Raw genomic sequence first — 23,812 nt, 5'->3', positions numbered from 1 at the left:
GTGTTGAAGGGGATGAAATCACATGGTGTGTAATGAGGACAAAGAAAGAGTGTGCTGCAGTATCGCCCCACAGTCCAGATGGTGGAATTGGTGTATCAGATGTCGAGCGGCGGTCTATCGAGGTATATATAATCTGAAATCTACTAGTATTCGCTCCCCACCTCCGTTGTTCTTCTTCCAACCTCCAACCTGCTCTTCTCTTGGCCATTTGCGTGACTCCTCCTCCTCCTCCTCCTCTCCTCGGCCATCGGCCATCGACCATCGCCACAGCCAGCAGCAGCATCCATGTCGTGGCCACCTCTGAGAGAGCGCCTCTCTGATCTCATTTTTCCGGGCTATATGCTCTATGGCAGTGCCTACTGTACGTGGTGCTACAAGAGGCGAGCCGGGTCGTGATTCGGCGCAAGACAGCCTTTGCTGATACCAGGCCAGCCTTTCTTGCCACCGCGTTCGATTTCTTCCTCATCCAGCGACAAGCCCCTTCCGCATCAAATCTGCAGAGGGTGAGGGACGAAGCGTTTTCCAGGTTCTGGACGAGACGCACTGGTTAGTCCTAAGAATATCGCTCCTACCGCGGCCGACGATGGGTCTCTGATCTTCAATCCTCCTGCTCCCAGCTCCTGTCGAACCGGCTCCGCCACCGGCGGGACCTTCGGCGCTTATCCCGCCCCTGCTGTCTCGGGCGCACGGCGTGGTCCTCGACATAGGGCCCGGCTCGGGGTCTCATGTCTCGTGTTTCGCCGACAACCCAAACATCAGCGCCATCTACGGCGCGGAACCGAGCGGGGGCCTGCATGCACCGTTGCAAGCCCGGATCGACCAGGCCAAACTTACGGATGACTATCACATTCTCGGTTGCACGGCAGAGAAGAAAGCCCTGCTGAGTGCACTGGCGAAAGAAGGCGTCAGCCCGGCCGCAGACGGCCTCTTCGACACCATTGTCAGTCTGCGTGTTCTCTGCTCTGTGCCGGATCTCGACGAGACGGCGCGCGATCTGTATTCCCTCCTCCGCCCGGGCGGGGACTTGATGGTGGTCGAGCATGTCAGGAATCCGTGGACCACCACCGGCAGTGTTCTGGCCAGAGCAATGCAGATCCTCTACCACGCGCTCGGCTGGAGGTTTTTCCTGGCTGGCTGCGAGATGAGCCGGGATATCGCGGGAGTGTTGAAAAGTGCTGGAGACTGGGAGGCGGTCGACCTCAAGACCCATTTCGAATGGTCGGCACTGCCGCATGTCTCGGGCACCCTGACGAAGAAGCGATAGGCTCAAGCAGGCGGCCAAGTGGCAGGTTGACGCCAACCGTGGGGTTCAGTTCGCTGGGTGCTCGGACGCGAGAACGACCGGCACGGACTTGAAGGGAAGTTGGAAAGAGGCGACTCCAGCAATTGGAGCAGTAGAGCCTTATAGCCGCCAACGGACACCGGACCCGAAAGGGGTAAATTGTTGTCATTATTTGGTTGGCGTGGCCAAATCTCCAACTCTGACACCACTGACACCACGACACCAGCATCGTTCCCTTCCCACAACACAACACAACACATACACTTGCCTACTGTAGTAGTGTGTAGTGTGATACTATCCAGATCCCCTCGGATTGCGACGTTCTGTCCGTGAAGTGTGGCGCGTCCATGGCGGACACAGCGCCCACGCCCACACGTCTCAACATCCGCCCGCCCTCCACCGGCCGCGGAGCCCTCGACCGTGACCGTGACCGTGACCTTGATGTCGCCCTCGCCCTCCAATTCACCCCTCCTCCCGTCTCGTTCCTCCAGGGCCTGTGGTATGTCACGCACTCGACGCTGCCCTTGTGGAAGTCAAACCGCAACGTGACCATCACGTATACGCCGCTCGAGAACAACGCCGAAGTGCTGGACGACCTGGTCGAGTACCAGCCCTTGACCTCGGACAAGCACAAGAAGGTGGAAGGCGTCGACGTGCCCGAGGCGGATGCCACGGCCGCATACAATTGGCGCGGGAAAGGATGGCTGAAGATCGCCTCGAGCCACTGGCAGATCCTGGGCTACGGCGATGAAGAGGGCGGCTGGATGGTCACCTACTTCCAGAAGACGCTGTTCACGCCCGCCGGGATCGACATCTACGCTCGACGAAGAGGGGGCCTGTCGTCACAACTGCTGGCGCAGATCAAGCACGACATAAGGGCCGTCAAAGACCAGAAGTTCTCGACCTTGGCCCTGCTCCTCTTTCCAATCCATCATAATTGGTGAAAAGATCTTTCCCGAACATGGCTGGACCAGCCTGCACTGTACATTGCTTCTGCTCGGTTCTCACGTCTCTCGGCGACGACCCAGAGAACAGTGCGATCCTTCGGCGTTGTAGTACCACCCGCCGTCCAGCAACTCTTGCTCCATGGATGCCCATTTCTGCAACTTTCTTCCTTCCGGCGTCTTCAGGTCCAGGTCGGCGAACTTGACATCGACCAGCTCGACGCGGCCTCGACTCGAATTCGAATCCGAAGCTGACGTCGTCGTTGTGTGCAAAGCCAGGAAGACACTACAGTCTCTTAATGCCATGGCCAGGTCAAGATTCTTACCAGCCGGATTGCGGTAGTCATCCAGACCCACCGAGCCGTATTGTCTCTGCAGCGTCGCCAGATGTCTCAATGCAGGCTGCACTCGCTGACGGAAGGATACGAGAAACTCCTCGATCCCTCCCTCGGCCGGCTGGCAGACATTCGCCAGGGCCTGTTGCAGCACATCGCCTTCGTCCGGCCCCGAGAGCAGGTCCAGCGGACAGAAGCCTGAATCGCCTCGGCCCTGATGTTTTCCACCCTTCCTCCTCATCGCATTCAGAGCACACGTTCGGCAATTTCTTGCATCGACAGGTGCACTGGGACTCTGGACCAACCACTTGGGTTTGAACTCGACCAGCTGGTCGACTCCTGGCTCTTTTAGGTTCTGCATCAAGATCCCGTTCTGCTCCGTTTCATAGGCGGGCAGATAGACATGCCGTCTGTGATGATGGCGGACCCTCCCTTTAGATTGGCCCTCGGCGGCGACGCGGTCGCCTGATGAATCCGCAGTCTCCATCTCCCTCAACTCGGCGTTCGCATCGAGGACCATCTCTGGTGTCAGTGGATACAGTGCCTGTTTCATGAGGAGATGCTCGTGGCCGCCGAAGAGAGGTCCAATGCGCTCTTCGAAATCGCGCATTACCTCCAGAGCGGGCTTCGTAAAGGGGAGGTCTTTGCGCAGCCGCAAGATGCAGCAGTGAGAATGGTGCTGTAGGCCCGGCGGAGACCGCACAGACACACTGTAGATGATGTTGGCGGCGCCCTCGGCGAGGTAGTGGAGCTGTAGTGTGGCAGATGTGAGTGCTGGCGGACAGCTCGGGGAGGAGTGGTGCAGGGTCGACATTGTCCCTAAAGTAGGCTAGACTGGGTACATGTAGCTGGAGGTATATCAGGTACAAGGATGTAGTGTCAACGCCGGCTGGTGGTCGACCGGTGTTGCAGTTGCTGGGCTCAGCTAAGGTATGAGGTAGTTGACTCGACGAGTCTTGTTGTCGTACTGGTGCTGGCTCGCTATCTTGGTCGTCTACTTGGTCCCTCAAATATACAGTCGGCACGAAACCATCGAGTCCTCTTCCGTCGCCAAAGCCAAAGCCAAAGCCAAAGCCAATGTCGGTGGCCTTCGCAAACTGTCCTATCGTCGTCGTGATGAGTGGACCAAGGGGAAAGAACCCAGTGCCGACAGACCCGCGAGGCTCTAGGGAAGCACAGATAATAGGAGCCACTTCGTTTCGTTGGATGGGTACATACATACATAGGTAGGCACAGTAGGTAGGGTACCTAGGTAGGTATGTACCTGAGGTAAGGTAATAACTTGACTGTACTCGGTACCTAGTTTCTGATGGGACCCCAGCTGGGAGGGGCAATGGGCAGCGGCTACGTGCTTACATGTACACACACATATACACGCCGGACCGAAGCCTCCAGCCGTGCAGCCGTCCTTTCTCCGAGTCTCACAGCATATCGCATCCATAAGTGCTTGGCTAGTACTCTGTATTTACATGTCCATTTACATTGACCTGTCGAGGCCTGGATTGTTCGTATAAGGGACAGATATCTTCGCAAGAGCTACCTGAGTGTATGTCTATATATCAGTCCCTATGTACGGAGTACAGAGTACTTGTGTCTCCAAAGATGTTGATGGATGGATGGATGGATGAATGCTCTTCGCTGACATGGACAGTTCGAACACACTCGCAACAGTTCTAGAGGCCACCGTTCGTCGCAACGTGTAGTACGGTATCTCTAGTATCTACTGCAGGCCGGGCCCGGAAGGTATCTGGTCTACGGTACAAGAGCACAACACCAGGTAGGTACGTAGTATTCATGGGCACCTGATGGGCTAGCATCCCTCTGATTGATGGCTAACGTCCCTCTGATTGAAGAGCTGACTGTCGCAACAGCCGCACGGATCAACAGACCACGCCCCCAAACACCTCCATCCACCGACGAGGCTGAAATGGCCCTCGTCACCGACCTCTCGTCCCATCTCGCTCTCATCACCGGCGCGACAGGCGGCATTGGCCACGCCACATCCCTGGCCCTCGCCCGCCTCGGCTGCTCCGTCGCCGTACACTACCACAGCGCGTCCGACACGGCCTTCTCACTTGTCTCGACCCTACAGTCCATGGGCGTCCGGGCTGCCGCGTTCCGTGCAGTCCTCAGTTCCTACGCCGAGACGCGCGAGCTGCATGCGGCTGTCGTGCGCGAATTGGGTAATCCCACCATCTTGTTCAACAATGCAGGCACGACCCTAGGCAAGAGCGGCGTCACGGACGTGAGCGACGTCAGTGTCGACGGATTCGAGGCCACTTGGAGAGCGAACTGCGGCACGCCCTTTCTGCTTACCCAACTGTGTGTGCCGGCCACGCTGGACAAGGGCTGGGGGAGGCTCGTCTTCTGTTCCAGCGTCGCCGGCTTCACGGGCGGCGTGATTGGACCGCACTATGCGTGAGTATCGACCTTGGCCAGCCCCTGTCCTTTCGACTGCCATCCCATCCTCTCCACAGCCCTTTCTTTCGACGCCTTGTCCGTGCGAGTTGTTGGAGGGCTCGTCGGCTAACTCCAGGCGTGGGGGCCCCAGGTCCTCGAAATCGGCCATACACGGTCTGGTGCATTGGTTGGCGAACGCGTACGGGAAAAGGGGCATCACTGTCAACGGAGTCGCACCCGCTTTGATTGAGGACACCAAGATGTTGCCGTCGGCCCCGGATCTGGCTGCCAGTGAGTCATCATCGTGCTCGCCGTCTTCACTCGTCTGCCCACATCTGACCCCTGGTGACGAACGGCTGACCTGACGGGGCGCAGAAATCCCGATCGGGAGGCTGGGAAAGCCAGATGAGATCGCCGAGACCGTTGTATGGATTGTTAAGACCGGGTACGTGCATAACAAGGTTGTCGCGGTCGACGGAGGCATGTTTATTCAATGAGCACGCTCGACACCTCTTGGATTGCAGCAGGGGTGGTGAACCGCGAGAACCGGCCGGGTCTACCCACCCGCTTCCTTTTTCTTCTTCGCCTCCTCTTCCCTTTCCTTCTTGCGCTGCAGATACCTTTCCCGGGCACCCATCTTATCAGTCTCCGTGAGCCTGCTCTTGATCGTTTCTTGCCGAGCTCTTTCTTCTTCCATCTCAGCCTCTCTCTGTTTGGCGGCCATCTCTTCGACCTGGCGCTCCACCATCCGCGACTGTCTCTCGCGCTGAGCCACTCGGGAGTCCTGCGCCTTGGATGATTTCCAGTGTTCCTGGGGACGGGCCGATGCCGGTTTCGCTAAGCCCTGTTGTTCCTTTCCAGGTTTCTTCGCCGCAACGTTTAGGCCCGCCGACAGCAGTTGCCTCTTGTCGACAATTTCGCCCTCGTCGTTGACTACAATCCGCGCTCCCTTCTGAATCAGCTCCTCCGCGATCTTTGCATCGGTCTGCTCCTCTTCCGGTTGCTCCTCGTCTTGAACTCCGCTCGCCTTCCTACGGGCGGCCTCTTCTTCAGCCTGTTGGATCTGCCGCATTCTCTCTTCGTCCTTTTGTAGCACCCTCTTGTGGAAATCTGTCATACCGCCTCCTTTCCGCCGGCGCTCCTCCTCAGCTTCTTCTCGCTTCTTTTCTTCCTCTTCCATCCGCTTGATCTCTTCCTGTTGCTTCTTGTACGCCTCTGTCACGAACTTCTCTTTGTCGGCAAACTCGTCCCCTTCAGCATCTCTTTCACGCTTGAGCAGCTTTTCTCGCGCCCGTAATTGGTCTCGCTTTCGGACCTCAGCGCTTTGGAGGAGTGAGCCCATATATTTCGGTACAAACTCCTGCTCTTCGCTCGAGGATTTCTTCTCCTTCGGGGCGTGAAATGTCTCGTAGGCTGCATCGTAGTCGTACACTGACGAGTCTATCTTGGCCGCTTCCTCATCTTGTAACCTTGCACTACGCAACGCCGACAGGTTCGTGTATTTTTCTGTGCCCGTCCCCTTCACTTTCGCACTTTGCAGGCCCGGCTGCGAGACTTGCGGTGATTTCCTAGGTGGCTCGTCATCTTCGTCGTCCTCTCCGAACCCAGTTATCGGTCGCAGTGGCTTCGAGGGCTTCTTTGCGCCATATTGCGGCACGTCGTTGGTCTCCGGAATGTCTTCATCCTCGTCGAAGAATGCTTTACGCTTTTGAGATGGTTTTGAAATTCCTGGTCGAGATTTGGCGGCATTGAGGCCAAATGCGAGGGCGGGCATCTTGGCCGTATGCAGAGGTGCAGATTGACAGACGGGACAGTCGCAAAGTCGATTCAAGGTATCATGTTTCGCGCCCAGGTGAGACCATCGTAGGTTCGCTGAGGAAATAGACGCTCACGTGATCCGTATGGTCACGTGAAGTGCATGCTGCGAGGGAGGAAGCGAGCCTGCTGGATGAATGTCATGGCCATCTTATTGGAGGACAACCATGAAGATACAGGCTCAAAAAGCAAGCTGATCCCAGGAGACCCAAGATCGGACGCAACATCGGTGGTATGTTGGACCACCCGTTGTGCTCTTCGACACGCCTCTAAAGCGGCAAGGCAAAGTTCCAAAGCGGCTAATCCTCACTCTACTTCGTCGACGAACACGACGTCGTGCTCTTCCACCAACCTCGAAGTCTTGCTCTTGATATTCCGGCACGCCTCGTCATAGTGGACGTTCACGGCTGTACAAAAGCCCGAGTCACCAAGAAAATCCTCCAGGACGCGAGTCCGAGTTTGGGCCCTCCTGCGGCCTGTACGCGGCAAGCTACTCGGTCCTCATCACCATGTCCTATTACTTTGTCATCATTTCGCCGGCGGACACTCCACTCTTCGAACTGACCTTTGGCACTTCCAAAGCTGGAGGAGATGGTGTTCCGAGGTTTCGCAATGGAGAGACAGCTCGGTATATGAACCAATTCATTGTGCATGCAGCTCTGGACGTTGTGGAGGAGGTTCAATGGTTGAGCCCGAACATGTGGCTGAAAGTCATTGACAATTACGCGCCGACAAATTCACACATAAGCTGCTTCCTCACTGGCACCAATGTCCGCTTCATGCTCCTCCATCAGCCATCGGCCATTACGACTGCCTCCGCCGGTAGTCGCTCGTCCACCATATCGTCTACGTCCATTCCACAAAACCCCACGAGCCCACAAACCGAAGAAGCTATTCGCCAGTTCATGAATGAAGTTTTCGAACTGTGGGTGAAAACCTTGATGAACCCCTTTTACACCATCGGCAAGCCGATCAAAAGCCCGGTCTTTCGACAACGCGTGGTTGGCGCTGGCCGAAAATGGCTGTAGTTTGGCCTGAGCATCTCAAGGCACGTGCGTGCTTTGTTTGCCGTAGAGATATGCGGACCGAGTGTCGGGACAAAGGATGGCACTGGTGTCACTTTCGCAGTCAATCGCTCGTCGATGACTCTGTCGCTTCACTTTCTGTCTAGTCCATGGTCACGGAAGGACATACCAAAGACGAACCGATCTCTCCTCGGAGTTTCTGTGTCATACCGCCTATCCTCAGCACGGCAGCGTTGTGGTACGCTTTATCATAAGCTACTTGCAGGTTTTGTCAAGCTGATGAATTGCACCATAGTTGACGGCCGCCATATAACAGTGAGCCGCCGCGATTGAGGTCGAGCGAAAGCTACCACCAAAGTTCGCGGAGTCGTACGTCAATATGGCGCCAATAGGGCGTGTTCTCAACGATGGTCAAAACACAATCCTCCCGAGGTCTGCTGGAAATTATCTGGACTGGCCGCGTTGGGCGCAAATACTACTGGTGGTGGTCGCGGTCACTTTCTGGGTTCCAGGATACTTCGTGATCCAACTCTTCAAGGAATGTTCGTGCTTTCGACGCAGGACCACGCAGCATCCTCAGTGAAGGCTATCGAACCCATCACATCGTGCTTACGCTTGCCATTTTGGTGAGCCGAGAACCTCTTCTCGGTCCTGTGGAACATATCAGAGTGAGCTGCTCAACAGTACCTCAGTCTCAAGAATGGGATATCACTTCGGACTGAGGCTACTTATCCAATCTTCAATCTACCTATATCTCTATCCACAAATCCGAAGGACGCTCCTACAGATAGCCACTTGGCTGGGGCAGATCATTAAACGGATCATCAAAACTAGGCTGGACAATTGGTTCTCATACGGTCGGCGCCCTTTATCTATTTGCGCAGAATGTCCTGGGCGATCAACACGTCTTACGACGACGGGATATCCAAATAACTCAGCACCCTTGTGGCTGCTGTTGCCGGACACTCAGTCCGCCGAGATGCCTGAATCCATTGGCTAGAAAAGGCAGCATTCACCTTTTCGGCGGAAGACTCTCGCTTCAGCAGGCTTTCTGCACATAACGACAGTGCTATTGCTGCCCAGGCTTGTGCTGGCGAACGATAGGTGCACAGTGGTCAAAGTAGGAGCGGTCCAGTTCCATTCTGGAGAGCATGACAGACTGGCTACAACCTGTGACTAGGCCAGTTCGGCGTGATCTGTACGCTGATGAACTCGAAGCCGCCATACACATCCCAGTTGGGACATTACTCTTTAAAGCGGCGTGAGATCAAATCTGATGATTCGCCTAGATATTTCGATAGGCTTACTTTCTTTCACGATGGAGCAGTTTTGTGCCATATACTAGTAGCGTGCCACGATTCTGAGGCTTGAGCCTGTATCCCCTGTGCCGCCGTCGCCTCTCGAACCGTCCTTGGGACCATTGCGATAGAGCCAGGACCGTAATTGCGAATACTCGACCCCGCCATGTCGAATCGACCCTGATTTTCCCACCCCCGTGAGCCTCGAGCGTCCCGGCAGCGCGTACCACCGGTCTTGTCTTTGCCATGTCTAAAATCAGCAAGGCCGGCATTGAGACTGCGGCCGATGGTGCTGCATTCATTCCCTCATCTAAACGCGCCGATGGTTCTACCAGGAAAGAAATCCGAGTGAGGCCGGGCTACAGGCCTCCTGAAGACATCGAGACGTACAAAAATCGCAGTGCCGAAGCATGGAAGGGCAGAGGGCAAGGCGGTGTGCCTGGGGCTGATCCGGTTGCTTCGGCCAAGGACGATGTCGCTGCACCGAACAAGAATGCCAAACGCAGAGAGGCCGCGCGCAAAAAGGCAGCAGTACAGGGATCGACGGACGAGGAACTCACAACAGCCATGCAAAGTACCACCATTGCTGATGTAGAGAAACTCAAGCAGGACTGGCGAGATCCTAGCAAACTGGCGGCGAATCAACCGGCTGGCGAGGAAGAAGCTGACCGGCAAAAAAAGATACGGAATCATCTCAAAAAGCTGAAGGCGGTTCGAGAGCTCAGGGAGAGACGTGCCACAGGAGAGAAGTTGTCGCACGACCAGATCATGAAGATTGGCAAAGAAGGGGAACTCCTGCGCGACTTAAAGAAGCTCGGCTACGACGGGCCAGAAGTACAGTCCGAAGCCGGCGAAGCAACGAGTGCCACAGACGATCCCACGAGCACGGCCAACACATGAATAGCAGCCTTTTCATTGCTACAGGACGTCGAGGATCTGACGGATGCTGAACTCGATTCAGGTGCCTTGTTGGAAAGGGCATCACACCCCGGAGGCTGAGGCTGGGGCACAGGCCAGGGATATACCCATCGTCCAGCCTCCAGCTTGCAGCGTCCCATGGTTGGTCACGGCCACCTCTACTGAGAATATCACGGCCTCTACAGATCGTACCCGCACATACGCACCGCAATGTGGGCAAACTCGGTCTGCCGAGGCCAGAAGAGGGCGTCTGCTCCAGGCAGAGGGTTTCAGCAGGTGAAAGGAAAGGTGGAAAGGGGGAGAGTGGGAGAGGGTTTCGCACCATCTCCGGGAGTTGACCTACTCGAGAGAATCATCACTGTTTACGCTATCTATTGCGTGCAGAGACCGTTCACGTAGCGTACCTCACAGTCTCACATAGATCTCTCTCCTCGAGGGGGCCGAAGGACTCACTTGCAGGGCAGGTGGCCCGAGTCATGCCATCATCTCCATACAATTTCAGCACGCAGTTTCTTTAACTTGGATCTCACACCACACCACACCCATCAATCCGTCTGTTCTCCTCCTCTGTCCTTCGTATCTCCCTCGCACATGCACTTCTCGGTGGAGCTCTACTGGAGATGCGCTTGGGTGGTCGTCATGCACTCCTCAGCCACGCCGTAAAACACCCGTTGCAGCCTCGAGTGGCCCAGCGAACCCTGCGGACACTCCCTCGTCTTCCCGTCGACGACTTGAACCTTCGAGCCTCGGCCAACCCCAACGCGAAGAATGTCGCCGTTCTGGGTGGTGGTATCACTGGACTTGCTGCGGCATGGAATCTCCAACGTAGCATTCCGGATGTGAAGATCACAATCTACGAAAAGAACCAGTGGCTTGGAGGATGGGTGCAGTCAGAAAGAATCCCGGTCGAAGGCGGACATGTCTTGTTCGAATGGGGTCCTCGGACGTTACGGCCCTCGCTGAGCAATCCAGCGGGTGTAGCCACCGTGGATTTGGTAGGCAGTCCCTCCATGATATCGCGCCGGTTCAGTGCTCATTCTTTGTCTCAGGTCTCCCAGCTCGACATAGCCGACGATCTCATCGCAATCTCTAAGGACAGCCCGGCCGCTCTCAATCGCTACGTCTATTACCCCGACCACCTGGCCATGATGCCGGGGGCAGGCGGCGGCCTGTTGACTCTGGCGAGCCAGTTGTTCAAGCTTCGCAATGAGCCCGTATTTCAAGGCGTTCTCTCATCGTTGGCGGTAGAGGCCTACGTCGCACTCCGAGACCCTGGTGTCAGAGACGAGTCTGTCGGCGACTTCGTGCGACGCAGGTTCGGCAAAGGGGTGGCAGATAACCTCGCGTCGGCGTTACTCCATGGAATCTACGCGGGCGATTTGTATCGACTGAGTGCTCGCACTTTACTGCCACTGTTGTGGCACCTCGAGGTCAGAGACCGGCAGAACGAACCGGGAATCCTCTTGCAGATGGCGGCCTTTATGTTCCAACGCCGGAGTCTTGTCGCCCGTAATGACCTTCATTTCGCCGGTGTGTATGCTCAAGACATGGTTTCGCGCGATAGCAACTTCGACGGCAAAGAAGCTATAGTTTCTGTGCTCGAGCAGGCGAGTGTTTATACATTCAAGAGCGGCTTAAGTGAGATCACTGCCTCCCTAGGGCAACGTCTCAGCGACAACCCCGCCGTCAGTATCCGGACTTCTTCTTCGATCGAGGACGTTACATTTGACACGGATCGATCCCAGGCCTTGGTCCATTGTGACGGAAAGACCAAACCGTTTGATTACGTCATATCAACGTTGGGACCTGGGGAGATGAAGAAGTTCCTGGCTTCTACAGCAACCAGACGAGGAGTAACACCGGGGCCTCAGGTTTCAGAGGCGTGCGAACATAGCGGCGCCTCTGTCAACGTCATGGTGGTGAATCTCTACTTCAAAGATCCAAATCTCCTTCCTCAATCCACCCGAGGCTTTGGCTACCTGATTCCGCGGTCCGTGCCAATTGAGCAAAACCCAGAGCGTGCATTGGGTGTCATCTTCGGTTCGGAAACATCGGGACGTGCGGACACCATTGTTCGGAGCGGGAAGGATGTAGAGGTTGAAGGACAGGACACAGCTCCGGGTGTCAAACTCACGGTCATGTTGGGCGGACATTGGTGGGATGGGTGGGCCCCGAGCGACCTTCCCACCGAAGAAGAGGCCATTGAAATGTCCCAAGCCTTGTTGCGAAGACACCTTGGAATCGTTCAATCACCGGAACTGGCCAAAGCGCGGCTGAATCCAAACTGCATCCCCCAATATCCTGTTGGATATCGGGATGACATGGCCACCATCCACCAAGCTCTCGTGTCGGAGTACGATGGAAGATTCAAGGTCGCCGGGCCATGGTGGCAGGGCGGTGTGGGCATGAACGATTCCATCCGGAAGGCACGCGAGGTCGCATGGGCGATTCAGCACCAATGGGACGACCGGACGGGGCTGGAAGATTACGCCGAGGACGAGAGCTGGTTTCTCTGGGACAGAACGACGGGGAATCTCGTCAAGGATGCTGTAGAGTGATCAAGAATGCGTTGTATTCCGCTCCGAATAGGGTGGACGATGTCTGGATATGTACTCCGCGAGACTTGTGCCCCTTATAGATGTCTGGTTACTTGACTCGGCTGAAACGTGTGTAGGAATGTGTGTATTATGTATTAGCATGTCCAAGGATCCAATCTAGAACATGACCATGACCATGGCTGTGACCACGACAATGAAAATGACAATGACAATGACAATGACAAGCCAGCCTTAGGCCCACGCCCTTCACTAAACAAAATCGAATTGACCAACCACAGCGGACGAGGCTGAAGCTGAGCTCGGCCTAAGGAGCCTCTCCACCATTCACCATTCATTCATTGACTCTGCTCCGATTACTGATACTAGTAAGTATTCTCGCCTCGCCGTCTTATTCTTCGTTCTGATTCAATTGAGTCTCTACGGAGTAGGTCCGGGTACCAGTAGGTCCAGGATACTTTACCAGGCGCGCCGTCGTGTCGACGTCCATGTCGACGTCCTGACTCCTGACTCCTACTGACTGAGATTCTACTGCGCCCTTGTTGTCCAATTCTTTGCCTGGCTTCCGACAAGCCGTCTCCTGTCTCCTGATGTGGCTGGAGGGGTAAGGGGATTTGCTCTTCGTGTCAGCTAATTACAAACTGGCCGGAATGGGATGGAATGGAATGCATTGCCAAACGTCAGCACCAGCACCAGCACCAGCACCAACATCAGAACAAACACCTTTCGACGCTACATCACGGTTGAAGCCCAGGACCATGGGCCCACCTAGCCCCAGACGCCGATTAGACACCACCAGCCAGACATGATGGAGGACCCAATGACTATCCCTCCTATCCATCTCGATGTCCGCCTCGGCGTCGGCGGAGACCAGATCCAGGAACAAAGCAGATTCTCATGGGCCACTTCAACAGCACTTTCAACAGATTCACAACACCACATGACAAGCGATCAGCACAAACTTGAAGAGAAGAGTCGGCGGTCTCAATGAGAACGTGACAAGCTATACCAAACTCTTCATTTCAGAGAAACTAAGCTTTGATTTATCATGGCGGACATGGTAGCTGAGACCTGATGAGACGAAGTTATTACATTTCTGAAAAGTTTGACGACATGGTCTATACTCTAGTCCACGCGCCAAACGTGGCGCACCCCTCTTCTATGCCACCCAGAACCAGACTCTTTCGACCCAGTTGCGAGGACGACGCGGGGGCCAAACAACAGCATCCAAAGCAGCCTTCCCGGTGTACAGATCGGCTTCCCTTGATTTGCGGAAATGGGTTCGCTTGAAGATTCTCCAGAAAAGATACAAGCCGAAATAAATGGGAATGCCAATATAATCCGTGATGAAGGCCTGGTAATCCCAGCTTCCGGCGATGGAATCGAATCCGTTGAAGAAGATGATCAGGCCGAAAAAAATGGCGGCGGCGTAGGCCAGATAGGGCTGGAAGGGGGATTTGAAGGGGAGGGTGTTACGGTCGATGCCTTGCGCCTTGCAAGCATAGTAGAAACGGATGTAAGAAATGTTGATGCTGACCCAGGTGAAGAGAGTGGAGATGGTGGTCAAGTTTTGGAACCTGGCGACGTGGTTAGTTGGCACTACAAAGACAAGGTGAGTGGGGGCGACTGGGCATACCATGTGAAGACCTTGTTCGAGCCAGACGAGCACGACATGTAGGTCAAGAAACCAATCGACCAGGTGATCAAGACACAATATACAGGAACGCCTTTCTTGGTGCACTTGAGCAAGAATCTCGGTGCTTGACGGTTCTGCGCGATGGCGTATAAATAGCGGGATCCGGTGTACAAGAAGGCGTTGGCCGAGGACGACGCAGAAGTCAAGATGACGGCGTTGATGATGGAGGGAAGGACCTTGATTCCGGCGCGAGTGATGGCAATGACCCATGGAGACTGGGCCGCACCAGCCGCTCCGCTCGCCATGGCGCTCAGGAGGTTCTTGTCGTTGTAGGGGACCAAAACCCCAATGGCCAAGGAGCCCAAGACATAAAAGAAGAGGATACGCCAGAAGACCCGTCTGACGGCCTTGGGGATGTTGCGACGAGGATCTTCGGCCTCACCCGCGGCCACGGCCACCATTTCGACACCACCATAGGAGAAAGCGGCGTTCACGAGGGTGGACCAGAGACCCAAGAAGCGACCGGTGTCACCGCTCGCAATATATGGCTTCATGGCTCCGGGATTATTCCAATACTGGAAGCCCAGACGATGTTGTCCTGAAACGCCGCCGCAATCGATGATCAGGGCGAGGAGCAAGAGGCCGAGAATGGTGACGATTTTGATCGAGGCGAAGATGAACTCGGCTTCCCCATAGATGGAGACGGCGAAAATGTTGAGGCAGATGATTAACACGAGGATGAGAGAGATCCACGCAGCCACGTTGATGTCGCGGGCGCCAGGCCAAAATTGAATGACCGTGGAGGCAGCGGAGATCTCGGCGCAGAGGGTGATGGCACAAGAGTACCAGTTGTTCCAGCCGACGGCGAAACCCATGGCGTCATCGACGTAACGGGCGCAGAACTGAGGGATGGCGCCGGGTAAAGGAAGCCATGTGGCCATCTCACCGAGAGACATCATCATGGCGAAGACGGCGATACCAGTGAATGTGTAACCAAGCAAGACCGACAGGGGACCGGCCTGGGTAAAGGCACGACCGATACCCAAGAACAGACCGGTGCCGATCGTCCCCCCAAGAGCAATGAACTGGATGTGACGGGATTTGAGACCTCGAGAGACATATCCATATTCCTCGGCCGTGGCGACGTCGCCGTAGATGTCGGTGGCCTCGTTGGCTTTGGAACCTCGACGAGCCTGGAAACAGGAGATGTCAGTTGGGGAAGCAGGACGGCGCCTCCGCAGCTTCGGCTCACCTCGCCTTTGTTCGCTTCGACCGAGTTGCTACGTAGCACGGTCTCCGGCGACTCTGAGCCGGAGCTGACGTGGTAGTCATGACTCTTCTCCATGGTGATGATGTTCTGAAGATGTCGGACAGAGTCGGTTGAAGGAGGGCGACTGTTTGTTTGTCAACCCGGGCTCGACGGCCTTGGGATCTGGCAAGGACAAGAACAGGGGACCAAGCGGTTGGGATGACGGGAGGCACAGGAAACGAACGCTCCGCCCGACGAGGGAGGCGGAGGATGGTATATGTAGGGACATGGTTGCACATGGTTGCACATGGTTGCAGGTGAACGTGGTGTGTTTTTGGGGCCAGATGGCAGACCGACAGCTACCCTGGCTGCTGGTGGTGGTATGGCCTCGCCCGCCAGGTGCAGATGCGAACGGTCAAGGTGTCTGGCATGAGTGCTACGCTGCGACCCACTTGCGAGACCGGTCAGGCGAGTAGGCGACCATGGCTGAGGGGGCTAGTGGAAGGAAACAGCAGCAGAGGTGATGGCCAGGGGATGAAGGCATGATCTGGACACCGGTTGGCGAGGTCGGCAGGGGTGTGATATTGCCCATTGCCCACGGAGGTCGCTTGTCGAAGCGCAGGAGGCGTCCCAGTGGAAGGCAGACTGACTGATAGTGGGGAGTGATCTCCGGGACCCATGGACGACGGAGGTGGGTATGGTGAGACGATGGACTCGAGGAGCAAGCCAGTGACAAGGCAGACAAAGCGAGCGCGACAGGAGGGATTCGATCGCTGTACGACTGGGGCTGAGGCGAAGGTGGCGAGCGAGGAGGCAGAAAGCAATCAGACGCTCTGTTAAATGGTGGCCGTATTGGCTGTGCTGGCTGTGTTGGCTGTGGCACGCAAGATTCGAGAGAAACATCGTCAGCCAAAACCTCCACTCACAACACAACACTCTTATCTACCTGATGGAGCTAAGCCCCAGGGCCAAACTTTGAATGGGATCGAGCCTTGCGGGTTGGTTGATGAGGGTGCGGCGCTGTCTGCTGCTCACACCGCCCCGATGATTGAGGAGATGAGGTGGACGACGAGGAAGAAGGATCGCGGAGGAAGGATGAGGTGGTTACACATCACACAGAGACACACAGAGACACACTGGCATCCCTACCCAGGTAGGTAGGGATGTAATGTGCTTGTTGTAGTTGGGGCTAATAAGGCGTCCGCAGATACGAGACAGCGCAGGTATCTACGGAGGACAGGACTACGGACTATTACGGACTACGGATATGGCTAATTACACCACCTCCCCTGTCCTCTGTGCGATACCACTCTGGGCCTCTGGCTGCCAAAACCGCCTTGCTAAGTCGATAGCGCGCCGCGGGGTAGTAACGTAGCGACGTAACAACTGGCTCTGTTCGTGGTCGCTGGTCGCACCTTCTTCAAGCCTCTTCAAGCAGTTATCAGTGCCAGTGCAACTGCCAGCCTTGATGCCACCACCTTCTCGGTTGGTGCTTGCAGCACTTACCTGACCGTATTACTATTATATTTGACATCTTGAGCTCGTCACTCTGGTCTCGTACTCCCTATGGAGCAGCTGGTGTCTCATGCTGATCGACAGCACCAGGTTCACCAGCGCACATACAAGACACCAGACTATCCGTACAGCCGCCAGCCCCAAGCCCACAGCCCACAGCCCACACGCTACTGGCGGCCGCTGCCTATCTTAAGCATTCTAGCGACCTTCCACCTTTCGTCCCTCGGCAGCAGTACCCGCAGCAGGAACCTGCCGCCGTCCATAATCGAACAGAACTTGGAGGGAAATCCGGATACACACCGTGCTGAGACCAGGCGCCACTTTCTGATGGCAAGCACTACAACGTATTGTTTGGTTGTCTGAACAATATCCCCCCCTGGTCGCGGCGGTCTCGGGCAGAACCCCCAAATCGGTCTCCGCCCCCGAAGAGTTGCAAGCATTTAGGTTGCTGCATAGAAGGCGGACCGCGACCTTCTAGAAGGGCAGAAAACACCCACCGACTGGCTTAGGGGCCACTTGCCCGGTCGAAATCCACCCAAGTTGCGCACTAGTCGAGACACTGTCCCCAACTTCTTAGTCCACCCTAACGTTGCATGCATGGGACGTGCCAGGAAGTCGACAAGTACCGGAGGACATGAACATGCGGATACAGAGTACGGAACACTCCTGCTAGAGCGAGATTGCCGGAGTCCCTCGATCATGGGACGCGACACTTGTGCCCTCTCCTGATGCAGACCTCCACACAGAGACGCTCGGTGTCGGCAACAATGCTCGTGTTAATATCAGCATCGCCCGCCCATAGCAGCCTTTTAGAAGCTATACTGGGTGTGCTCTGTACTCCGTACAATGCTACATCATATTCCTTCTTTTGATTTCCTAAGCTGTCGGGCCCCTTAGCCCCCCGATCTCCCATCGTCTTGCTCCGCTGGGGAGAAACGCATTCGTCGCCTTTATCTTAGGATCCGCGCCATCATCACTAGTAGGCTCAGTGGGTGGGTCATAGTCAGAAGCAACGTCAACGTCACCCAACTCGATTGGGGTATTGTTGCGATCTTGACCTCGCGACCGCTCCAGATACTCTGAGCTCCATCACGATGTCTCCTGTGCCAGATCTATATCTAGGCATATCAAGAATAACCCGCTTTTCCAGGATGATAACGCAAGGCAAGCGCTAACAGTGATCGCTACTCTAGCAAGTTGCTTCATTCAAACGAAACAAACCCCTTTACCGTCGACCCTTCACCAAACTTCGACCGTGTCCAGCACTGGCCATCTCCTGATTATTGTGTTAGCTCATTTACAGATGCATGTATAGAATACGGAGTACTGCGGAGAACGGAGTATTGTCCATCGGGGTTCCATCGTGACTTGACGGGGCCCTGAGTCTCTGGAACGGTGGATTACCTCTATCGCTTTCGGCTGGGGCTGATCTGACAGGGGGTTCCGCATCGTACTCGACAGTTACAGACCTGCAAGGGCGCACTCGCTTCCATCATGCAGACCTCGCATGTGTGTTATCGAGGCTGCGTGAACCTGCCATTTACGATCGGCGCAGACGAGGCTGAGAATGATGCACACATACCAGCGGAGCAACGCCAACGCTCACAGACAACACCATAGCTTAGGCAGACTCTAATCGAGCTCGAATTGCTAGTTATTATGCTGTTGGGCCCAAGAAATCGATACGGCGTACGGAGGATACTGGTGGGCAATCCAAGAAGTGTCGTAAGTGACCTTCCCGCCATCAGGAGCATTGGTATGCCGCGGCCATGATCGCTTGAAGGCTCATTCACATCATATCCCTGCCGACATTAACCCTGAAGCTGTCTGGATATAAACTTTCTCCCTCTACTGCACCAGCTCGACCTAGATCCTTCACTTGTTACTCAAGCGTTTGCGAATACGAACGGGTAGGTACTTGACATGAGATAATCAGAGGCTGTAAGGTTAGGAAGTAGCCCCCTCCCTGGAGACAATACATTGCATCACAGTTGGTTCTCTTTCACTGCTTGACTCTTTTTCTGCCACACCTGGATTGCACATACGAACACATGAGGCAAAAACAAAATGCACAAGAACTACTTCCTACCATCCGAGGGTAAAAACTTTTTCCACAAACCCCGTTGCTAGGGGGTTGTGGGAAGTGAAACCCGGGTTCGCAGGGTTTTTCCTATTTCAACGCTCGATCGGTGATTGTGTCGTTATCATTAGACCCGGGTTCACAGGGTTCTCGGTTCAAGTCGAGGTTTATTGTTGATTACCCGGGTTCGCAGGGTCTGGAGGCTCGCCGAAAACCGCTATCGTTCGTTGGACGGAGTGAGATTCGAACTCGAGGATGTCGTCGGGTCGCCCAGTCGAAAGGTTGCCTTCCACTCTTGTTGGTGGCTTGCCGCTAAGCCAGAGTGGTTTGACCTGGACCGATCGGTGCTGGGGGTCTTTGCGATATTGGAAGAGAAATCAGCGACTTCAATACATATCCTGCTAATTTTTGGGGCGCTTCGTTTCTGCCGGTACCTGCAGAGACAGGCAGGTGAAGCGGAAGTGAAGCGCCGGCATGGCCAGGTGAGTGAAGCACAAACAGGTCAGGTCAGTGCCTCACCGGAGTGGTCCTATGCCTACATTCTGGCATGCCGTGGACTTATTATTTCCGTCTTTATCGCCATCTCTCGAGAGAATCGAGGCTGCCCCGTCGCTCGTTGGATCTACACGTCTCGAGACTTAACGTAGTGGATGTCCCTATTCGTATTCTGTTGAGCCCCAGGAGGCCCAGGAGGATCATTGTGGCGGGCTCGAAAGCGAGAGCCAGAGAGTGAGTCCCGGTCCGGGTTGCTAGGACTTTATGTGTCCATGTCGGAAAAATACCTCTACTATAATTGGAGCCCCTTTTCGATGGTTCGATGGAGCCTAAGGCCTGAGTCTTCAAGACTAACTAGACAACACGATCCGACTATATGCCGGCATTGCACGGTCATGGTCATTATTTATTGTCTGCACTCGGTTTCTCGTTCTGAACAGGTGGTGGAAACCCTCTGTATGACTGCTGACTGGCTTACTGGGCCGACATGAAGCGAGAAACTATCCTCTTGCTTGCTTGCCGCTACGCCGCCAGATCCAGCACAGGGCGCGTCCCATATGTATAATGAAGCGGGCCGAGTAGATCACAGTGCGGAATCCCGCGGGCTACCGTCTGATTTCTGAGGGATTGTTAACGGTCCGGCGTCGCTGGACCAGGAAAGTATCCGAGACACGGGCATCAAATGCTTTCGATCATATACGTCTCGATCCCTGGCTCGAGATCATTATCTACCTGATCGTCATGTCGCGCACCAGCCCGCCGAAATGGTCCTTCTGCTCCTCCGCCAGCTTGCCTCTGGTGTCGCTGATGATGGTCAACACCAGACTGTAGTTGTTGTACAAGAATTTGGCCCGCTTCGACGCATCTCCAGCTCCTTTGGCTAGTTTTCCCATCAGAGTCTCATACTCGGTCCTCAACCGACCGAGGCTGTTTGATACCGGTTCGTCATCGCCCGCTTCGGCACTGAGTATGAGAATCCCTTGAAGAAACTGTCCAAACCGTTGCGTGATGGCGTGAGGAGCGACCGAGGCCTTGGACGCGTCCGATCCGCCGCCCACGAGCGAGAAGGCCGCGGCAGCACCGCGACTCGTGCTGGTGGGCACCTTCTTCAGTGACTCGCAGTGCAAGTCCATCACTTTCTGGAAACGAGGCCACAGAAGAATGCTGGTAAAGTTGATGTATGAATCCGCGACCGGGACCTTGCGCCTCTGCAGCTCAAAGGCGAAATGTTGGTTGAGGCGAACACATAGCAACAGGCCCAAGCAATCGTTTGTGGTTTCCACCAATTGCTTTGTCAAGTTGTGGCCGATGGCGAAGGTAGGGTCAAAAATGTCCGTGACTCGACGAGAGATCTGGTGGTATGTGCTCGTGGAAAAGAGCCCGGTCACCACTGAATACTCCCCGCATACGTTGTCGATGAGTGCTCGATTGAAGTTCCGGAAAGGAACCTCGAGGTAGTGTGCCGACTTACTGTCTTCTACCAGGTATGCAGGCAAGGCTGCGTCGTTCTTGGTTTTCAGAATGTCTTCTCTCCTGCCCAAAGAAAATGCATCATGTTGTGGCGGAGCTGATCTAGACCCTCCAAGGTTTCTTCTTCCCGAGGCGGAATCAGACCCGAGGAGATCGTGTTGATTAAAAACATGAAGATGTAACTTCTCAAGGGCGTGATGGTACCGACCAAAGTGACTGCTGTAGTACCAGCGCATGGTGTTGACATACGCTTGTCCAATCTCTTCTGCCAGTACAGCGTGGCTTCTGGCCAGAAATGTATACAGGTCTTTGTATCTTAATAAGGTCTGTTGTTGGATTACCTGGGCGTTGATGTTGGGCGACCGTAGGGCCTTGATCTGAGCCACGATGTAGTCACGAATCCGTTCGATGGCTTTGGCTTTGAGGTTTTCCAGTAACGGCTGGAGATCCTGTAAGGCTTTGAGGTTTTCTGATTTCTCCTCTTTGGCTTCTATCATCGCGGATCTCGCCTCGACCTCATGGAGTGCTTTGAGGAAATGCTCGTCGATGGGGCCTTCGGCGATCGTCCTCACGGTGAACGGAGAAAGACTTACGTCTTCCACGGCAGGCCCTAGGAGCTTCTCGACATTACGACGGTTGTCAAGTTTGGCGTTCAGTTGGATGGAGCGAGATTGCAGGTTCTCGATTTCCGCCGAGACTTGCCCCAGTTCTGCTTTGAAATGAGTCAAATATGACTCCACGGTTCTAAGAACTTGGTCGCATTCGGCAATGGAACTGTGAAAGTCTTCATATTTCTGCCTATTCTCCCGGGCGGAAATCTCGCTAGAAGGGCCCACCGCTTCAGACTGTGAGGGTGTCTCTTGATTGACGAATTCTTCAAGGGTGAGACCGCCAAAGTCGACTTCCACGACTTGTGTTTTGCCCAACTTGTCCGGTCCAGTGTCCGTATCTGCGCCATCCTCAGATCTCCCCAATATACCTCGCAGCACCTTCAGAGGGTCTGGAACATCGGGCGGAGGCCGCTGCTCGAATCGTAACGAGGACCCATTGGCGAGTCTCGGAGGCGATAGAAGGGATACAGTGGAACTGTTTGCACTGAGATCGAGAGAGGCCGAGGATCTACTTGCGGACAGGCCAAATCCTGGCCGTTGAGTAGGGGCGAGATGGGAGCTCTTGCGCGGAGAGGGCGAGTATGGCCTCGAAGGAGTGAGAGAGCCACTGGGAGAGGCGGCGCCCGCAGCTAAGCGGTCAAGCCACATTTTCTTGCAGACGGGAATTCAGATGCATTTCACAAACAGCGACGACTCAATGCTGCAACAGAGGAAGGGCGTGCTTTGGCTGGTTCGTCATTCATTCAGCCTGGCCCAAGGCCACCTATACCCTACCCTACGGGCTGCGCTGCCACAGCATCCGCGCGACAGCAGTGCCACGGCCAGCCAGGAGGCCGCCAAGACATCTGCTATTCCCAAAGGGACTAGAGCCATCTTACCGCCTAGCGGACATGCTGCGCCGGCGACATTTCAAAACTTCCCTGGGCAGGGCCGCGTCATCCGGGTCATTTGAACACTTTTTTCTGCCCCCGCCTCTGCTTCGATCCCACTTACACCTGCACTTTTGATATTTTACTTGGGTCTGGCCTGGGATCGATCTCTATAAATCCATCCCTTTTCCCACTTTGAATCAGTCGCATCCCGGCTTGTCCCCGTTTCATCTTTTCATTCTTTAGCCTCTTTCAGCGACATCGCTTCAACCTCCAACATGGCCGAAAACAACGACGCGCAGGTAAGCCATCTTGCTGCTATCCCCTGTCCCCCGCTTTGCCTCGTGTGTTGGCGCATCCAGATCTGTCCCATATCTTCCTGGATCATTCTTCTTTCCATCGAGTCCATTCCGCGAGCCGTTACGCTGACGCTGGCTTCATTTTTTAGCATGAGCACACCTTTGAGTCCGCCGATGCCGGTGCTTCGGCTACCTACCCCATGCAATGTTCCGCCTTGAGAAAGAACGGTTTCGTTGTTATTAAGGGACGCCCATGCAAGATTGTCGAAATGTCCACCTCCAAGACCGGAAAGCACGGCCACGCAAAGGTCCACTTGGTCGCTATTGACATCTTCACCGGCAAGAAGTTGGAAGATCTTTCGCCATCCACCCACAACATGGAGGTCCCGAACGTCATCCGCCGTGAATACCAGCTGGTAAGAGAAGGCATGATTCGTGGCACGTATGGGCCAAAACGTTAACGCGCGAATAGCTCGACATCACTGATGATGGTTTCTTGTCCCTCATGTCTGACGACGGATCCACCAAGGACGATGTTAAGCTGCCCGATGGTGAAGTTGGTGAGAAGATCGAGAAGCTCTTCCGTACCGAAGAGAAGGATACCAGTAAGTCTCATTCCGGATCCACGCATGCGAGTCTCAGTGCTGATATGCCGTCTTTAGACGTCATCGTCTTGACTGCCATGGGTGAAGAAACTGCCATCGATGCTAAGGAAGCCCCTAAATAAATGGCCGGACACACCCTGCACATCTGCGGCTCGCTCTACACGCCTGATGTATTTATGGATGACGACCAACCCATCATGCTCCAAGCGTTTTGGTACAACGGCAGTTTGCTATTGCCAAAAATCTAGCAGGCGAAGAGTCGAATCTGCTAGAGCTACAACGAGCCATAGATCTGTGAATTGCCTGGAGAAGCAATATTTCAAACAGTGTTGACTCGGTAGCCCTGCACCTTTTGACAATTGGTAGTTAGACAATCAAAGAAATCTTCCAACCTATTTTCCCGTGTAGAAG

At 54.9% G+C, this 23,812-nt stretch overlaps 11 protein-coding genes across 11 annotated transcripts; 7 read left to right on the top strand and 4 right to left on the bottom strand.

Annotated features, from left to right (window-relative positions):
- Positions 1-285: 285 nt before the first annotated feature.
- On the top strand, positions 286-1,264 carry A1O3_06469 (uncharacterized protein; the record flags this gene model as incomplete). Its single annotated transcript, XM_007736589.1, has 3 exons — positions 286-361; positions 433-546; positions 618-1,264. The coding sequence occupies 3 exons, from the start codon at positions 286-288 to the stop codon at positions 1,262-1,264; spliced, it is 837 nt and encodes a 278-aa protein (XP_007734779.1).
- Positions 1,265-1,629: 365 nt separating this feature from the next.
- A1O3_06468 (uncharacterized protein) lies at positions 1,630-2,226 on the top strand (the record flags this gene model as incomplete). The annotated part of the gene is made up of 1 exon (XM_007736588.1): positions 1,630-2,226. The coding sequence occupies one exon, from the start codon at positions 1,630-1,632 to the stop codon at positions 2,224-2,226; it is 597 nt and encodes a 198-aa protein (XP_007734778.1).
- A 60-nt stretch (positions 2,227-2,286) lies between these two features.
- A1O3_06467 (uncharacterized protein) lies at positions 2,287-3,375 on the bottom strand (the record flags this gene model as incomplete). Its single annotated transcript, XM_007736587.1, has 1 exon — positions 2,287-3,375. The coding sequence occupies one exon, from the start codon at positions 3,373-3,375 to the stop codon at positions 2,287-2,289; it is 1,089 nt and encodes a 362-aa protein (XP_007734777.1).
- A 1,113-nt stretch (positions 3,376-4,488) lies between these two features.
- Positions 4,489-5,458, top strand: A1O3_06466 (uncharacterized protein; the record flags this gene model as incomplete). Its single annotated transcript, XM_007736586.1, has 3 exons — positions 4,489-4,979; positions 5,113-5,252; positions 5,337-5,458. The coding sequence occupies 3 exons, from the start codon at positions 4,489-4,491 to the stop codon at positions 5,456-5,458; spliced, it is 753 nt and encodes a 250-aa protein (XP_007734776.1).
- Positions 5,459-5,517: 59 nt separating this feature from the next.
- Positions 5,518-6,735, bottom strand: A1O3_06465 (uncharacterized protein; the record flags this gene model as incomplete). The annotated part of the gene is made up of 1 exon (XM_007736585.1): positions 5,518-6,735. One exon carries the CDS (start codon positions 6,733-6,735, stop codon positions 5,518-5,520), a length of 1,218 nt encoding a protein of 405 aa, XP_007734775.1.
- Positions 6,736-7,285: 550 nt separating this feature from the next.
- A1O3_06464 (uncharacterized protein) lies at positions 7,286-7,804 on the top strand (the record flags this gene model as incomplete). The annotated part of the gene is made up of 1 exon (XM_007736584.1): positions 7,286-7,804. The coding sequence occupies one exon, from the start codon at positions 7,286-7,288 to the stop codon at positions 7,802-7,804; it is 519 nt and encodes a 172-aa protein (XP_007734774.1).
- A 1,541-nt stretch (positions 7,805-9,345) lies between these two features.
- A1O3_06463 (uncharacterized protein) lies at positions 9,346-9,999 on the top strand (the record flags this gene model as incomplete). The annotated part of the gene is made up of 1 exon (XM_007736583.1): positions 9,346-9,999. The coding sequence occupies one exon, from the start codon at positions 9,346-9,348 to the stop codon at positions 9,997-9,999; it is 654 nt and encodes a 217-aa protein (XP_007734773.1).
- Positions 10,000-10,637: 638 nt separating this feature from the next.
- A1O3_06462 (protoporphyrinogen oxidase) lies at positions 10,638-12,575 on the top strand (the record flags this gene model as incomplete). The annotated part of the gene is made up of 2 exons (XM_007736582.1): positions 10,638-11,012; positions 11,067-12,575. 2 exons carry the CDS (start codon positions 10,638-10,640, stop codon positions 12,573-12,575), a joined length of 1,884 nt encoding a protein of 627 aa, XP_007734772.1.
- Positions 12,576-13,731: 1,156 nt separating this feature from the next.
- Positions 13,732-15,553, bottom strand: A1O3_06461 (AAT family amino acid transporter; the record flags this gene model as incomplete). The annotated part of the gene is made up of 3 exons (XM_007736581.1): positions 13,732-14,149; positions 14,209-15,401; positions 15,461-15,553. The coding sequence occupies 3 exons, from the start codon at positions 15,551-15,553 to the stop codon at positions 13,732-13,734; spliced, it is 1,704 nt and encodes a 567-aa protein (XP_007734771.1).
- A 4,722-nt stretch (positions 15,554-20,275) lies between these two features.
- On the bottom strand, positions 20,276-22,276 carry A1O3_06460 (uncharacterized protein; the record flags this gene model as incomplete). Its single annotated transcript, XM_007736580.1, has 1 exon — positions 20,276-22,276. The coding sequence occupies one exon, from the start codon at positions 22,274-22,276 to the stop codon at positions 20,276-20,278; it is 2,001 nt and encodes a 666-aa protein (XP_007734770.1).
- A 499-nt stretch (positions 22,277-22,775) lies between these two features.
- On the top strand, positions 22,776-23,523 carry A1O3_06459 (eukaryotic translation initiation factor 5A-2; the record flags this gene model as incomplete). The annotated part of the gene is made up of 4 exons (XM_007736579.1): positions 22,776-22,799; positions 22,946-23,212; positions 23,269-23,401; positions 23,459-23,523. 4 exons carry the CDS (start codon positions 22,776-22,778, stop codon positions 23,521-23,523), a joined length of 489 nt encoding a protein of 162 aa, XP_007734769.1.
- Positions 23,524-23,812: the final 289 nt, after the last annotated feature.

Source organism: Capronia epimyces (assembly GCF_000585565.1).
Source record: "Capronia epimyces CBS 606.96 chromosome Unknown aczIQ-supercont1.5, whole genome shotgun sequence".
In the NCBI taxonomy this organism is placed as follows: Eukaryota; Fungi; Ascomycota; class Eurotiomycetes; order Chaetothyriales; family Herpotrichiellaceae; genus Capronia; species Capronia epimyces.
Note: the sequence above shows the minus strand (reverse complement) of the source record. Positions and strands in the feature narration are given on the sequence as shown.